Raw genomic sequence first — 14461 nt, 5'->3', positions numbered from 1 at the left:
TTCTCATACTGAATGTTTATTTTACTTTACAGACTAGTGCATTATCCGTGTCCAAGGATTACTAATATATTAGCATTTCCAGGTATATTTCCCTATGGCATGTCCATGCACGGCCAAAGCTGTTGAAACAATTAAAGACATATACAATCTAGGAACTGTTAGTGTATATAACAAGAGAATTGGAATGGGTGCTCTTGCAATTTAACTTTTCACTTATGGTAGACTCTAGCGACAAGACCAACTTTTCTACCATATTATTTGATTGCAACAGAACAACCAGAATGAATTTACTTTGAGCCACTTCTCTCAGCAGGATATCTAAACTCCTCCAGAACCTTATTTCAAATTGTGTTGTTATGTACTCAACTTCCTGTGTGATACACATACCCTCTGGTAGGTTGTTGATACAGGTTGCGGTAACTGCATTTGAACCCGGAAATCTTTCAGAATTTTCTGGGATGCCAATGCAACTGTCTGTTTCCTGCCTGCTAACCCTTCAGCTCTGGCTTCTTGAAATGCCACTGCCTACATGTTCACATCAACCGTTAATTATAGCTATGATGAAAGAAGAAAAAAATGTTCTTGCATTGTAATAGAATAAAGGCCATGGTCCTTGAGAAGAGCAAGATACTAAAATTTAATAAGGACAATTGGCTGGAAGAAGTGATTCCAGTCTAGACAAATACATTCTACTTTCTGTGTTGATATACAACTCAATCCTGAGCCTTGCACCAGAGAGAGATAAAGGGTGGGAAGTGTAATGGCAAGGGAAAGATACTGAGAAACACTTTTAATTAACTCCTCTTTTTCGGTCCTTTGAGTTGTTAAATCAAGTTGATTGTTGAGAAAGACTGGGCACAACAACAAAGGCAGAAACAATAATTTCGAATACGAAAGTAGTTTATGGTTGAGTGCTTTGAATCCTTCGTTTTATAATTGATCTTATGGCCATGATTAGATTTAATTATAAGAACAAGGTGAAAATAATGTTTGCTTTAATACTTGAAGTTTTATTTCCTTTTCTTGAGTATAAATCGAATTTTCTTCCTTTCCAAACTCCAGGGAGTACCAAGTGCATGCAGAATCCTCTTGAGTACATTCATGCATCAGAAAAGAAAAGGTGACAATGTTGGTCATTAGGTACCAATAAGTAACTAAAATTATCCACTGCCCAAGACAATGATAAATTATATTTGGCAGACTTGGTTGAACCTTTCCAAAAGGATAGATTTTTTAATTTCTGATATCTTTCCACATTGAAAATTAATTACCTGGTTGAAGTAATGTGATATTTAGAATAATAAGGCACAGAACTTTACCTTTCATGTTACCCAACATGATGAGTTTCTTAAGGAAACTCAAGAAATGTCCCAACACAAGCCTTTCTTTCTTCATGAAGACACCTGCAATGCATGGCTCAGAATCAGGTATGAGGAAGAAGATTCAGTAAACATGTTATCAAGTCTAATCACAAATCAGTGCAACTATTCCAAGAGGCAATGGCCCTCCTGTAAATCAGCATTACCAGATCTAAAATCATCTGTGCCAATTGCATCATCTCTATTCTCACTCAAATGGTTGTCAGACACTTTCTGAGTGTCCGGTTCTCCCTGGCAGTTTTCTTTGTCCTGGTCTGGTGCACAAGAGATAACGACGTTGACTAAAATATGATGAAGATATTTATGTACATCAGAGTGGATGAAATAGAACTGAGATAAAAAAACCTTTGGGTTGACAATATAGTCTCAATAAAAAATGTGGAAAAAGCAATGATCATCATTCCTTTATTTAGTGAGTCCAGAGGATTTTGGGAATCTTAGAGAACTACCCACCTCCCTCCACCAAAAAATAAAAATAAAAAGAGAAGAAAGAATTCTATTCAGCTTTTAGGTATGGATATCACACATTGGAGTCAACTAAAATAAGTGGTTAAATATTTTTGGATTAGAACCTGCCTTCTACATAATCTACAATCAATAGGTGGATAATGGTCTAAAGGGTATTTCCTGATTTTAGGTTCTTCCTGATATATGGATAAATTAGCTGCAAACTTATATATTGGTAAACAACATAAAAATTTATATCAGCTAAAATTTTTAGATCTCATTAAAATTCATTGCGAAGGCTAATAATCATAGGTAAAAGCAAGATATTAACTTATACGCTTCATGTTAAACCAAGCCAACTGATAATTGCAAATTTATCCATGCTTGTTATGCATGCTAAGTAGCACATCGACGAGATATGGACAGGTAGAACCCATATAACCACATTCTTAAATATGTCACAGTAACTATTTCTTAACTTGAAGCAGTATATTGATGGAACAGATCCAAATCTCTGGTTGTCTATATATTTGACATGAATGAAAGGCGTGGGCGCAATATGTAATCCGACATATTGACTTAAAAAAATATGGATCCCCCAATACTTTCGTTTTCTTCCCAACACTTGATTATTCAGAGAGAGAGAGAGAACCATATAATTGTGTATTGATCGGTTCATAACCTGACGGCAAATTTAAATTGTGTTAAGCCAATTACGCTACTTCTGTTCCTGGTTCCAATATATACCTGCAAGTATAGGAGGAGCAAACTCTGATGCTCTCACCAATCTTGAGCAAAGCTTTTTTATGTCTTCTGGGTGAATGACTTCTGCTAATAATGATCTTGTGCCATGAGCAGCAAATATCAGTTATTGTGGACAATGAGAGCAACACTTCTAACAAGTGGTAAGATGAAGTATCACTGCAAATATATAAACCTGTATGTTAACTTTGAGGAGTCATATAAAGTAGAACCAACAACTTGATGAACAGGATCATAACTCCTGAGAGGATTCACCGGCTGAATGCAGAAGACAGAAAAATTTAGACGAGATGGATAAGTGGAGCAATAAACCACTGAGGTTGAGAGTATTTGCAGCCAAATAAACATTATCTGTGGATTTATGGCTATTGAATTTCTCGAAGGCCATGTACATGTGCAGCCATGCTCACTCACATTAGATTGCTAGGTGATCTTTTTTAGCTTGTCCATGTGGAAATGATAAGCCCATATGATTTAAAGTGAAGGTATTCTCATTGTAGGAAAAACCAGATACATTTTCTCATCAACCAAACAGAAAATAAGTGATTTTAATCTGGATTTTTAGATAAATACCTCCTGATGCCGCGTGAGCCTCTGAATTTGTGCATCCCTCTCATTTGAATCAAGGAGTCCATGACCTTTTCTTTTCCCTAATGCTGGAGAGAATCTGTTGCCTAAGAAGTCAATAGCATCAGATATGGCAACACTCGCTGGCTGGATACAGGTATCAGTATTAGAGTGGTCCCCATGTAAAAAAGTCAACCTCTCCTCACATCCTTCAATATTCTTGCAGTCCAGACATTTGCAGTTTTCAGAACAGAGGATGTTAGCTTGAAAGCATTCACAATACTTTTTAAGGCACCCTGTTTTCTTGCAGTTGCATCCCCTGTTGTGTTTCCCAACCATTGGACTCTCATTTTCTTTATCCTACACTTGTTCCAGAGCAGTCCAGTTTGGTTAACAGTTATCAACTGGTTAAAAAAATATATGAAAAGATATCTGATATAAAACTGATAGATTTATTAACCGAACAGAGCAAAATGAAACAAAAGAAATGAATATCAAGAGATGTTGTAATGGCAGGTATCATATAACATTTACGTGAAAAAGATGTTTGAAAAGTGAAGGAAGACTGACATCCATATTGCAGTGAGCAATAACTTTTTCTGCAAGAGAGAGAGAGAGAGAGAGAGAACCACATCCTTCTAGTTTAACACAACTTAATATGATTGATTAAATGAATCATTCAGGTCATAAAAAATGCATCTTCAACATGAGCAATTTAACTAATCTGTCAAATATGCTTTTCTTCATATGATTTTTCTTGATCTCAGTGCAATAAGGTAGATATTAAGTAAAACACGCACTTCTTTCATTATTGCAGTTCCAAGACTTGGCTAAGGTAAGTTCCCTGTTCAGTTTTTAGTATTGGAAAATTCAATGTCAAAACATGTTTGATTGTAAGTTGTAGGTCTAGGGTTAAAACAGTGTAAAAGTTGATCCAAGACATAAGAATCTGAGCTTGTGTATGCAGTCTAACATAGACCTAGTTATAGTAAAACAGTCATATCTTTTGACTTTGACATCAGATGAAGGCACGCTTAGTGGTGTTGGAAAGCTGATTCAAAGGGCTACAACTTTGTATTTCATGACTAATTTCAAATTCCAATTTTTACTAGGTCAAAACAAGCTGTCAAAAGAAGTTTTAAAATCTGAACATAATGGCTCAATCGATGCTCAGTTGATCAGGGTGATGCAGAGATGATACACAACAGTCCAATAGTAAAACCCGAGAGGTTCTGTCGATACCTCGGTCAACCGAGGTAGTGAAAGCCTAATAGCTCGATCGACTAAGCTTGAGCCTCGATCGACCGAGACCTGCCACTGCATGTTTGAAACTTAACCTATTTTGAACTAAAACCCTGATTTTTCACCCATCTATATAAGCCTCATAACCCACGACTTCCATACAATTAGAGAGGCTATTTTTCATCAATAGCGGAGAGGTTTCATTTGTTCTTGAGCCTAAACAGTTCCAAATCTTCTCCTTTTTTCTCGTTACCTTTAAGCCACAAAAAAGCCTGCAGCCACTAGAGTTCCTGTTTTTGAAGGGGACAAGGTTCGTTCATGAAGGTGGCCCATATAGAAGAAGACCAGAGGTTCTGAAGCTACTATGATAGGAGGTGAATGAGTCGTTTGCCGGGGTTACGAGATTGAGTCTTCAGAGTTACAATGGTTTTTTAAGTAAGAAAAATCTGTAACATAAGTCATCTACAATGGATGCCTTTTGGAATTGGCTGGCTCCTAAAGGTTTCCACTTTTAAAGAGTTCTTCAAAAAGTTTCCACTTCGTCATAAAATCTGTGCGTTCATTTAATTTTCTGCATATTGTGATTTGGTGATTATATTTGGGATCTAAACTAGATTTGTCATTCCCTAACCACCAAAAAAGTTACTACACTGAGGAATAGTACTAATCTTGTGGTGATAAATTAATTATGTTGGATCACGAAGAAGCAGAACACCAAGATTTACATGGTTCAGCTTGACAAGTCTACATCCATGGACGAAGATGACCAGGAGGAAATTTCAATATCAAAAGTTTAAGTACAAAATAGCGGTGAAGAAAAACCACTAAAATCCAAAGTCTCAATACGCCCAAAGTCTCTCACTTGACGAAAGAGAGTTCTTCACAAAAAGATAACTTTTTCTAACTCTCGTGTTCAGCGGCTGCTCTTTGGAAGTCTTGTGTATGTATGGTGCAGTGCTTTAAATCTCTGCTTTTTGAAAGGCGAATGTGTTATTTATATATTAGACGAATGGGGGATGCTAAAGGGTGTATTTAATTCACTTAAATGAGTGCATGTGAAGGAGAACATAAAACCCTAAGTTGGCTTTTCTTTCAAAGTTTGATGGGCCCACGTGACTTGATTGAATGTCAAGGCAACATCACAAACCTTTATGTACAGAACTTTGAACATGAAGAAACAATTTCTCTTGAGACCACTCCTAAATATAGAAGTTAGAAAGAGCAAGTGGACATAAATCTAATACAAACTTGCTAAAACACCAGCACAACTGAGCAACCCTACAAGTAAAAATCACACTACTAATTTTCGATCAAATAACAGCAGTCAAAGGGTGCTTGAAGATGATCATTTCCCATTGCTGCCAACTTTGATTTTCCAATTATCTCAAGAAAATAGATTCTAGATACAATGCAAATACCATCTCCTCAAGAGGCATATATAACTACAAAAGCTCGAATGAAATACACATGGTTGCTGAGGGCAGCTTGAGAACAAAGAATAAGCAAACATTACCTAATGTTTGCCATCCATAAGAATGTGAACCACAAAGAGAACCTCAGCTATAGTAGATAATGTGTGATTGGGATCCAGCATGAACTTAGTCACCATATAAACGTGAAAGGATTCCCAATAAATAGACTAAAACATCAATTGCTATTAGGTTTACTATGCACTTATATATAGATCCTACCATACTTCCTTTATGAAAGATGAAATTCTCACCTGGATATAGAAACCTTTTTTCATAGGTAAGAAATTTCATTAAAGAAGCACAATAAGGGGTGCAATCCTAGTACATGATACCTATACAAGATAGCCAAAACTAAATATGGCACTTAAAATTCAAAAAAGAATTTGTAGTAGTAACTGCTATCCAATCATAAAGAGATCTCAAGAACAAAAACTTTAGCCTCTTTACAGTTATTCACATCCCTCAAAAGTGTGCGGATTCCTTTCTCTCCAAATACACTACATTAAACACAATGGAATTACTTTCCAAAGTTCACCACTGCAATGTCTGACTAGTGGTGTCATAACGAATAAATAGATGATCTATTGTCTCCTTATTCTATTTATGCAACACCACTCCACAATGGTTCTTCCACTTTTTCTCAAACTCTCTGTTGTAAGGATCTTCCCCAATGCTGCTGTCCAAGTGGAAAATGCTACTCTGGCCTGGATATAGAAACCTAAATCCTGAAGCCAATAAACTACTTTACTCATGTTGGAGAAGCTCACCAGCGATCATATACCATGCCAATTATTTGTCCACTTAATTCGACCCAAAATAAAATAAAAAAATAAAAGAAAGAAAAAGAAAAAGCAATGGCCAAAAATAAGGAACTAATCCGGTAATCCAAGCAATAGGTGTCTCAGGACTCAAAAAATGTCATTTGCATACCCCATTATCCTGAGTTCTAAGTGGGCTGCTCTCAATCTTTGGCCTGAATGCACTTGGGTTGCGCTCTAGAATACATTCAACAGCTGCTTGTCTTGCAGCCTCATTCTCAACATTGTTATAACAATCAGCACACTTGCATCCATCGCAGTATATTCCAAAGGCAAAGCACTCACAATACCTGATAATTTGTGGAAAAGAAATTTGTAAGTAACTAGATCCAATATGGCACATGCACTGTATTGTATTCACATGGAGCATCTTTAACCTGAAATTAAATGCTTTTCATTTTGAAGGTAGGATGGTATACACATTACAGATTCACCATTCAGTATTTAATTAAGAAAATCATCTGGAGCTGAATATTGGGTGAAAAGGCCATTTGGAAGGCAAAAGGATATTAGTCTGAAACATATCAGGAACACTTGGGATTCAAGGGAGAGGCTTATTTTTTGAAAACCCTTCTATAAATAACTTCTTATTGACAAGAACTGCTGTCCAAGTATTTTGATGCCATATTCAAGTATGCAACCACCGGAAACTTCTTTTAAGGAAAGATGAATCTTTCTTAAATAAGTGGAGAGAAGAAGAGCACCCACGGGAGTGTATTGCTTATGAATCACTATGTTTCTTTAAGGAATCTCCGGTGATTTTAAGGGTCATTTCTGCTTTATGAAACACAAAATTTCTTTAACTCCACTGCTAGGGATTGGTGCAATTAATTATAAAAAAGTTCTGACTATAAACAAAAAGCAAACTGATACAAAATTGAAAGGGGAAGTTTCTCCATTAATAATTACATTTTGACACTACAATGCATACAAGTATGTGAAGCACTCACAACTTTAAGCACTTTGATTGCTTGCAAGTGCAACATTTTTTATGCTTTGGAGTACCATTGATTGCTTTGATGTTAGCCTGTGGCTGTGATCTTGGGGATTCAAAGTTTCTGCATGAAATAAATTAAAGGAAAATAGTAAGACATCAGAATGACAGATCAGAACACCATAAAATTTTATAAACTGAGATAGTAAGTTTTTTTTCATAGAAATTCTATTTTTAAACGGTATGATCTCAAGCAACAAGAGGTCTCAGGCAGTATATAAATCAAACAGTTCTATGCACCTCATATTTATTTTTCTCAAGAAACTTTACTTAAAAATTGGTCACAACTAGTATCTTTTTTTGTACGGTACCTCTTCACTATTATGGCTTTGCAAACATAAAAGAAAAAAGAAAAAAACTAAAAAAAGAGTGAGAACAATATTAAATGCGATTTAGTCTCCTGATTCAAGCAAACTAGTTGACAAAAACAAACAGGTAGAGGACAAAAATGAATATTTAACTCCACACAGATTTTGAACAATGCACTGTTATTACCTCATACTGAACCTTCATTGAACGTGCAGCAACTACTACATTCATGTTTTAATCAGAAATTTCTTGAGACTTGAGCAAAAAATTAGAAACAGAAGAAATATATATATATATATATATATATATATATATATATATATATATATATATAGAGAGAGAGAGAGAGAGAGAGAGAGAGAGAGAGAGAGAGAGACAGAGAGAGACAGAGAGAGAGAAAGAGAGAGAGAGAATTCAACTCCCTCTCCACAAAGAAACATGTCTAAAAAAATGATTTTCTGTCTAGCAATTAGAACTATATAAAATATAAATAGAACAGAAAAGACATGGCTATTGAGAACGAAAATTGACTGTTTTCTCAACTCTGCCGTTCGCTGTTCAGGAATTCTTGTTTCATATCATGTATACATAATGTTTTGATTTAAGATTTTGTTTATGGAAAATTCCTCGAAAAAAGAAATAAATAAAAGTTAAATCCTATAGATTTCATTATTTAAAGCTTGAATTAGTTAATTCTTCATGGTTATATTATAATACTAAAAAAAAATTTGATGTGTTCTCATCAACTTTTCCGACAAGGGGAAATTTCACTCACCCCTTGACTTGGTAAATATCTAAAACAACAAACAATATTTTATATGTTTACTTGCTATGGGGAATATCCTTTTCTTTCATTGGAACTTGGTTTTCTCAGCAGCCAAACAGGAAGTCCAGCTAGAAAATAGGTAAAAAAAAAAATTTGCACCAAGTACAAAAATATTCACCTTGTGGACAGTGGAGTCCGCGGAAGCAAACGTGGCACCACCGAGTTCGGCGAAGCCGGAGACATTCTGAAATCTAGCTGCTTCATTCGGATTTTTGGCGGGAAAGAAGATATCTCTGTAACTGTCTCCTCCGGTGTTCTAAGTGAAATTAGTGGTTTTGGTGGGAAATCTCCATTCTCACTTTCCTCCATCAAAACCTTCAAAGTTCACAGAGAAGCTGCTAATATTTTAGACGAATGAGCAAGAGCTTTACTTTTTCGTTTGGAAGCTAAGTAAATGCAGGGAAAGAAAAAGAAAGTTTTCCACGCTTTGAATTCCGAAGCAGAACGCAAAACGCAATTTTTCGGATTTTACTCTCTATCCTTTCATTTTCCTTTTCTCGACAACCAAGCAGAATGTCAAGGATTTTCAAGTCCAAAAAATCTGGATCAGAAAAACGGCGAAGGCAGAATACATTGACGCCAGATTCTGAAGAGTGTCACACCGGAAAGCTTAGAGGTCCGCCGTAGACCGGAGAGCTGCGATTGTACGGACTGAAAGAGAGATTTTAGAGCAGAAGATTGGGTTTCTGGGAAAGAAATTTGAAATGCTACAGAGATTGAGGGAGGATTTGAGGTATTTATAGCTGTATGGGCTCTGGTTGTTATCATTTTGAATTTACAATTCTTTGAGTTGATCCACATCCGCTGGTGTTAGTTCAAAATAATTGTGGAGGAGAGATACTAACCGTTGGATAGCTCAAACTCAGCGCCTTTTCTTTTTCTTTTTTGACCTTTTCCGTACGTTTTTTTTTTTTTTTTTTGTTTCTTTTGAGACGTCATTAATTTTTCACATGGATTCTGGGACAGAATTGACAGAAAAATATAAAAAGGATCGGTAAAGTTTATTTGTAGCTCTCCATATTTTATGTTAGACATAAAATATAATGTCTTAAAAGATTTTTTAATATTATAAAAGAATAAAATAAATATTATAAAAATATAAAAATATTTTATATGAATATTTATAAGATTAAATATTCATTTAAAATATATTTATAAATCTATTTCACTAAATGTGTTTAATAAACCGTAAGCAGTAAAATATTGATGAGAAAGAAACTCACATGAGGTGCTCCATCCTTCAAAACCATCGATCAATTGCATAGACGCTCGTTCGCCAAAATCGACGATGGATTGACATGGCGATCGAGCGGCTGGGGTCGAGCGCTTTTTCCAGCCGCTCGATGGCCATAGTTATGCAGAAACGAGAATGACGCAGGTCAGTTTCTGTTAGAAATTCACTATTCCCTCCAGCACAACACTACTTCCCACGTCTAGGATTCTCAGCCATTGATCAAGTGTGACTCAACTTAATCTAAGCCATCGAAATCACTATATAAGGAGAAGCTCCTCATTCGGTTTTCACACGTATCTTCTCTTCTCCTTCCTCTGATTTTCTCTCACACTTTTTTCCTTCTGCTACTTGCTCTGGACAGCAAATTAATGCTGCTCTTAGAGGAACAACAGCAGCTAAGAAAAGAAAAATAGCAGTCCTCTCTTCTCTTCTCACTCTCGGCTCAATGCAGAAAAGAGAAGAAATTCTTTTCTCTTCTCTACCTTTTCTCAGTTCTGATCACAGCAGAGAACCCCAAAAAAAGAATCTCCTCTGCTCTCCTTCCAAGTCAGCCCAGCAGTGGGCTTGTTACAAAAAGAATCACAGAAAATCTCTCCTTCCTCTGTTTCTTTTCGGCCTGCTCTCTCTCCCTTGCTTTCGGTCACAGTAATAAAAGAAGGGAAAGAACCTCTCTCCCTCTGTTTTCATGAACAGAAACCCATCTTCTCCTTTCTTTTAAAGTTGCAGGGAAGCAAAGCCCTCAAACTCTCTTTGGGTCTCTCGGTTAGTAGCATAAAACAGAGGAGGAAACTCCTTCCCTTTCTCTGTTTTCTCTTACGGCCAGTGGCTAATGCTCTTCCTAAAAAAAGAACAGCAGCAAAATATCTCTCATTGCTCTCACCCACTCGGCCTGCAAACAGGAAAAAAAAAAAAAAAAAAAAAAAAAAAAAAAAAAAAAAAAAAAAAAAACACCTTCTCTTTGCTTGTCTCGGCTGCACCCTCTTTGTTACAGAAGAATAAAAGAAGGAAAAAGATCAAAAGCTCTTTCTCTCTCTTTCATAAACTCTCTCTCCCTCGGCTAACAGAACACCAAGAGAAAAGAAAGAAGAATTCTTTCTCTCTCACTCTTGGGTCAGCTTAGAAGAAACGGGAAAGAAAAAGAAAAGAAATAAAAGAAAATGAAAACAAAACAAGTTTTCTTCCCCTCCCTTCTTTCGGCCAGCAGGTGAGTATTTGGGGTTACTGTTTTTATGATTTATTTTGGTAAAGCTTTGGTTTATTATTATAAGGTTGAAATTATTAGAAGTTAATAAGTTATCTAATGTTTAAAGTCGTGTTTTAAATAAGACTTTTCGAGTGACGTATTTAATTAATAAAATATGTTCTTATAATATCCGAATAAAAATTGATATTTTACAAAAAGTGCCATTACTTTGCCCAATTTTATAAAATAATAAAATAAGAATTATTTTATAACTATGCCGTTATACCACTCGCATGTTTTAAAAATACTACGACTATTCATTATATTAATGAAAATTGTTATGGCTATTTTTATAAAAAAGGATATTATGTTTTTAATATATTAATGCTATTATGGTGTCTATTTTAAAGTATAGATATTTAAGGCATTAATTGATAAATGTTGTAATAATGTCCGTATAAAATATGTCGTAATATAATTGATATATTTTATATGTCGTTATAATATTTAAATGATATTAGAAAATTATGTTAAGTGGTTAGAAGACAAAAGTGATACAAGTATTAAAATAAGTTTCTTAGTAATTTTATACTAATACACTATCACATGTACAAATTTGTATTGCAGTAAACACTTGTGATATTTTTGTAAGCACTTGTATGAATATTATTTGAAGCAGGATAGAACTGTAAGTATTTCTAAAATTCTTACTGAAGGTGATACTGGTTTTCATAATATTATGATTTCTACTTTATTTAATTATATACGCAGGAGTAGTATAATGCATATCGTTAAGAATAATTATTATGCAGCATTAATAACAAAGCTGGCAAGCACAAGGCCTATAGTGGGAGCACATGGCCCCCGTTAATAATAATAAACTTGCGAGTATAAGGCTTACAGTCAAGGCACAAGGCCTCAAGAACTAATAAGCTTTATAGTTAAAGGCAATGGTTAAGCCAGAACATGAGTTCACAGGGAGCAAGATTTAAAAAATAAAATTAAACGAAAAAAATAATTAAAAATATAACTAACAATAAATAAATAATTTAACAAAGTTTAACTACCGTACCGTTTAAAACATAAAAATATAACTTGTAATTTAAGCAATAAGTAGTATCTTCTAAAATGTTATATTCCAACCGATCAACATGTTATTTGAACCAGTTTGGATTAAAATGACGCAAATATTCTTCTAAATTGTCTTGTGCTAAATCATAATTAAATGATTGACAATGTCGTTTTTGTAGATACGCTCTTTGATTTTGATCTCTATCATTAGTATGGCAATCATAAATTTTTCTTCTTAAGCAATGATCTACTGATAAATTTACTAATTTACATCGATATGAGCTTGTTTAGAATTCGATTGGCTTTCAATAGAATCATTGTTTTCTATAATCTTTGGTAACTATAATTATATATTTCATATAATTAAAAAAATAAAAAATATACATATTCATCAACAATCAATTTAAAAGAACAATCTAAAAGTTTAGATAGATAATTTTATTACTTAATAGTAATTTTAAAAATAAAAATTTAATTATATACATGAAAACATTCAAAAATGTTGAAACCTTATTCCAATAACATCAAAACTCATGTATTTTAATATTGATTTAAAAATGTATTATATGACTAACGAATTTAATGCTACTCAATCACTAAACAAACATAACTAAAATGTTTGGTGCTTTTTCTAAACCTTATTGGGGAACTTTGAGCTGGCAAATGATGGACTCAACAAAAGTAAAAAAAACTTGAAACACCTCGTAAACTGAAACAAGCCACCTCATCCAACTTGAGAAGAAAGCCAGACCCACATATTAAACACATCATTTCGCTCATTTGACATATAATTTAAACGCATCGTTTTGGGCAAAAAATTAAAAGACATGAGAAGTCGTCTTCTTCCTTATTTTAACCTAAATATCTGAAAATAGTAACAATGAAATAGAAACACAGAGACATTTTGTGTGAGTCTAAAAACAGCATGTCTGACTAAATCTTAGTCCTTCTCAAAAATTATCGATGCCCCTGATGAAGTGGTTGAGGGTGGGCAACCAAGGCATCAGGAGGATTTCTACTAAGGGTAAATTTAGGGGTTGAGGGGGGGCATTTGACCCCTCTCGACCCCCCCTCTCTTCACTCGTGGTTAAAGGAGCACAAGGCTCAAAGATAACCCATTAACCAAGCACGAGGCTTTAGTAAAAATGAATGCTAGAAGGATATTAAATAAGACTTTGCATATAAACCTGTCATTACATCATTTTATTGCACTGTGCATATAAAACTAACATTACATCATATTATTGAATTGTGCATATAAAATTGTCATTACATCATTGCATTGTGTATTAGTAAATAAAATGGTAATTTATTATATTATTGAAGGTAGTTGACTCACTTGATTACAGTATGAGATTGTGGTGTTAACCACAATTACATATATGTTTATGCAGGACAGGAGAAAGGTCAGGACTATTATGACCTTTTATGCTGAACCTGTTATTTTTTTTTTATTTTTTTTTTTTGGCATGGAACCTGTTATTTATGAATGAGACTTTTATGTATTTCTGTTAATATGTAATATTCTATATGTTGGTTCGTACTAGGTCAAAACAATAGTTATGTATTATTAGTACCACATGTGGCACATATGTTAATGTTTGGTGTGTAATTATGATGAGAGAACATGTTGGTTATATTTAATTATATATTGAGGTGATTCAGTCAGTTCTGATGTATTATGTTCCAAAGTCTTTAAGAAAAAATGTATTCTGTTGCCAAATCTCAACTCTGATGATGTCGTAATATCACGTGGAAATCGAAAATTTTTGCTTACACTTTTTTTTGTAAAAGGTGAGGCGTCACAATATGGTATTAGAGCAGTTTGCTTTGATGACCTTAAGACTTGATCTTAAAAATCTAGGAATAACACCAAAGCTATAGGTGATAAAAGCTTTACAAAATCTATAAAAGACTTTGTATGAAATCTTACTAGTTGATAAGATTATTAACTGTGGGTTACAGTTGGGATTTTTGAAATATGATTATTCTTTTATGAATATATGCACTAAATGATTTTTTAGGAATGACTATATGTTTACATGTTATGCTTGTTAGAAAACTTATTGGCATGGTTTGCATATTGATATGATTTGCATGTTACGAAACAAATTGATATGATTTGCATGTTAGAAATATATTGGTATGATTTGCATG

General features: G+C 34.3%; 1 protein-coding gene and 1 long non-coding RNA gene across 2 annotated transcripts; both read right to left on the bottom strand.

The window, feature by feature from the left end:
* Window positions 1-155: 155 nt before the first annotated feature.
* LOC133862674 (uncharacterized) lies at window positions 156-1604 on the bottom strand. The gene is made up of 3 exons (XR_009899276.1): window positions 1526-1604; window positions 1320-1403; window positions 156-525 (listed from the first exon to the last, which is right to left on the bottom strand). It is a non-coding gene; the product is annotated as an uncharacterized LOC133862674 (long non-coding RNA).
* Window positions 1605-2544: 940 nt separating this feature from the next.
* Window positions 2545-9543, bottom strand: LOC133863269 (protein tesmin/TSO1-like CXC 5). Its single transcript, XM_062299226.1, has 6 exons — window positions 8935-9543; window positions 7638-7745; window positions 6800-6977; window positions 3162-3515; window positions 2764-2846; window positions 2545-2668 (listed from the first exon to the last, which is right to left on the bottom strand). Exons 1-6 carry the CDS (start codon window positions 9123-9125, stop codon window positions 2545-2547), a joined length of 1038 nt encoding a protein of 345 aa, XP_062155210.1. The 5' UTR covers window positions 9126-9543.
* Between the last annotated feature and the right edge of the window lie 4918 nt (window positions 9544-14461).

The sequence above is a fragment of the Alnus glutinosa genome, chromosome 3, assembly GCF_958979055.1.
Source record: "Alnus glutinosa chromosome 3, dhAlnGlut1.1, whole genome shotgun sequence".
Lineage (NCBI taxonomy): Eukaryota > Viridiplantae > Streptophyta > Magnoliopsida > Fagales > Betulaceae > Alnus > Alnus glutinosa.
The sequence above is the reverse complement of the archived record's forward strand: the minus strand, read 5'-3'. Positions and strand labels throughout refer to the sequence as shown.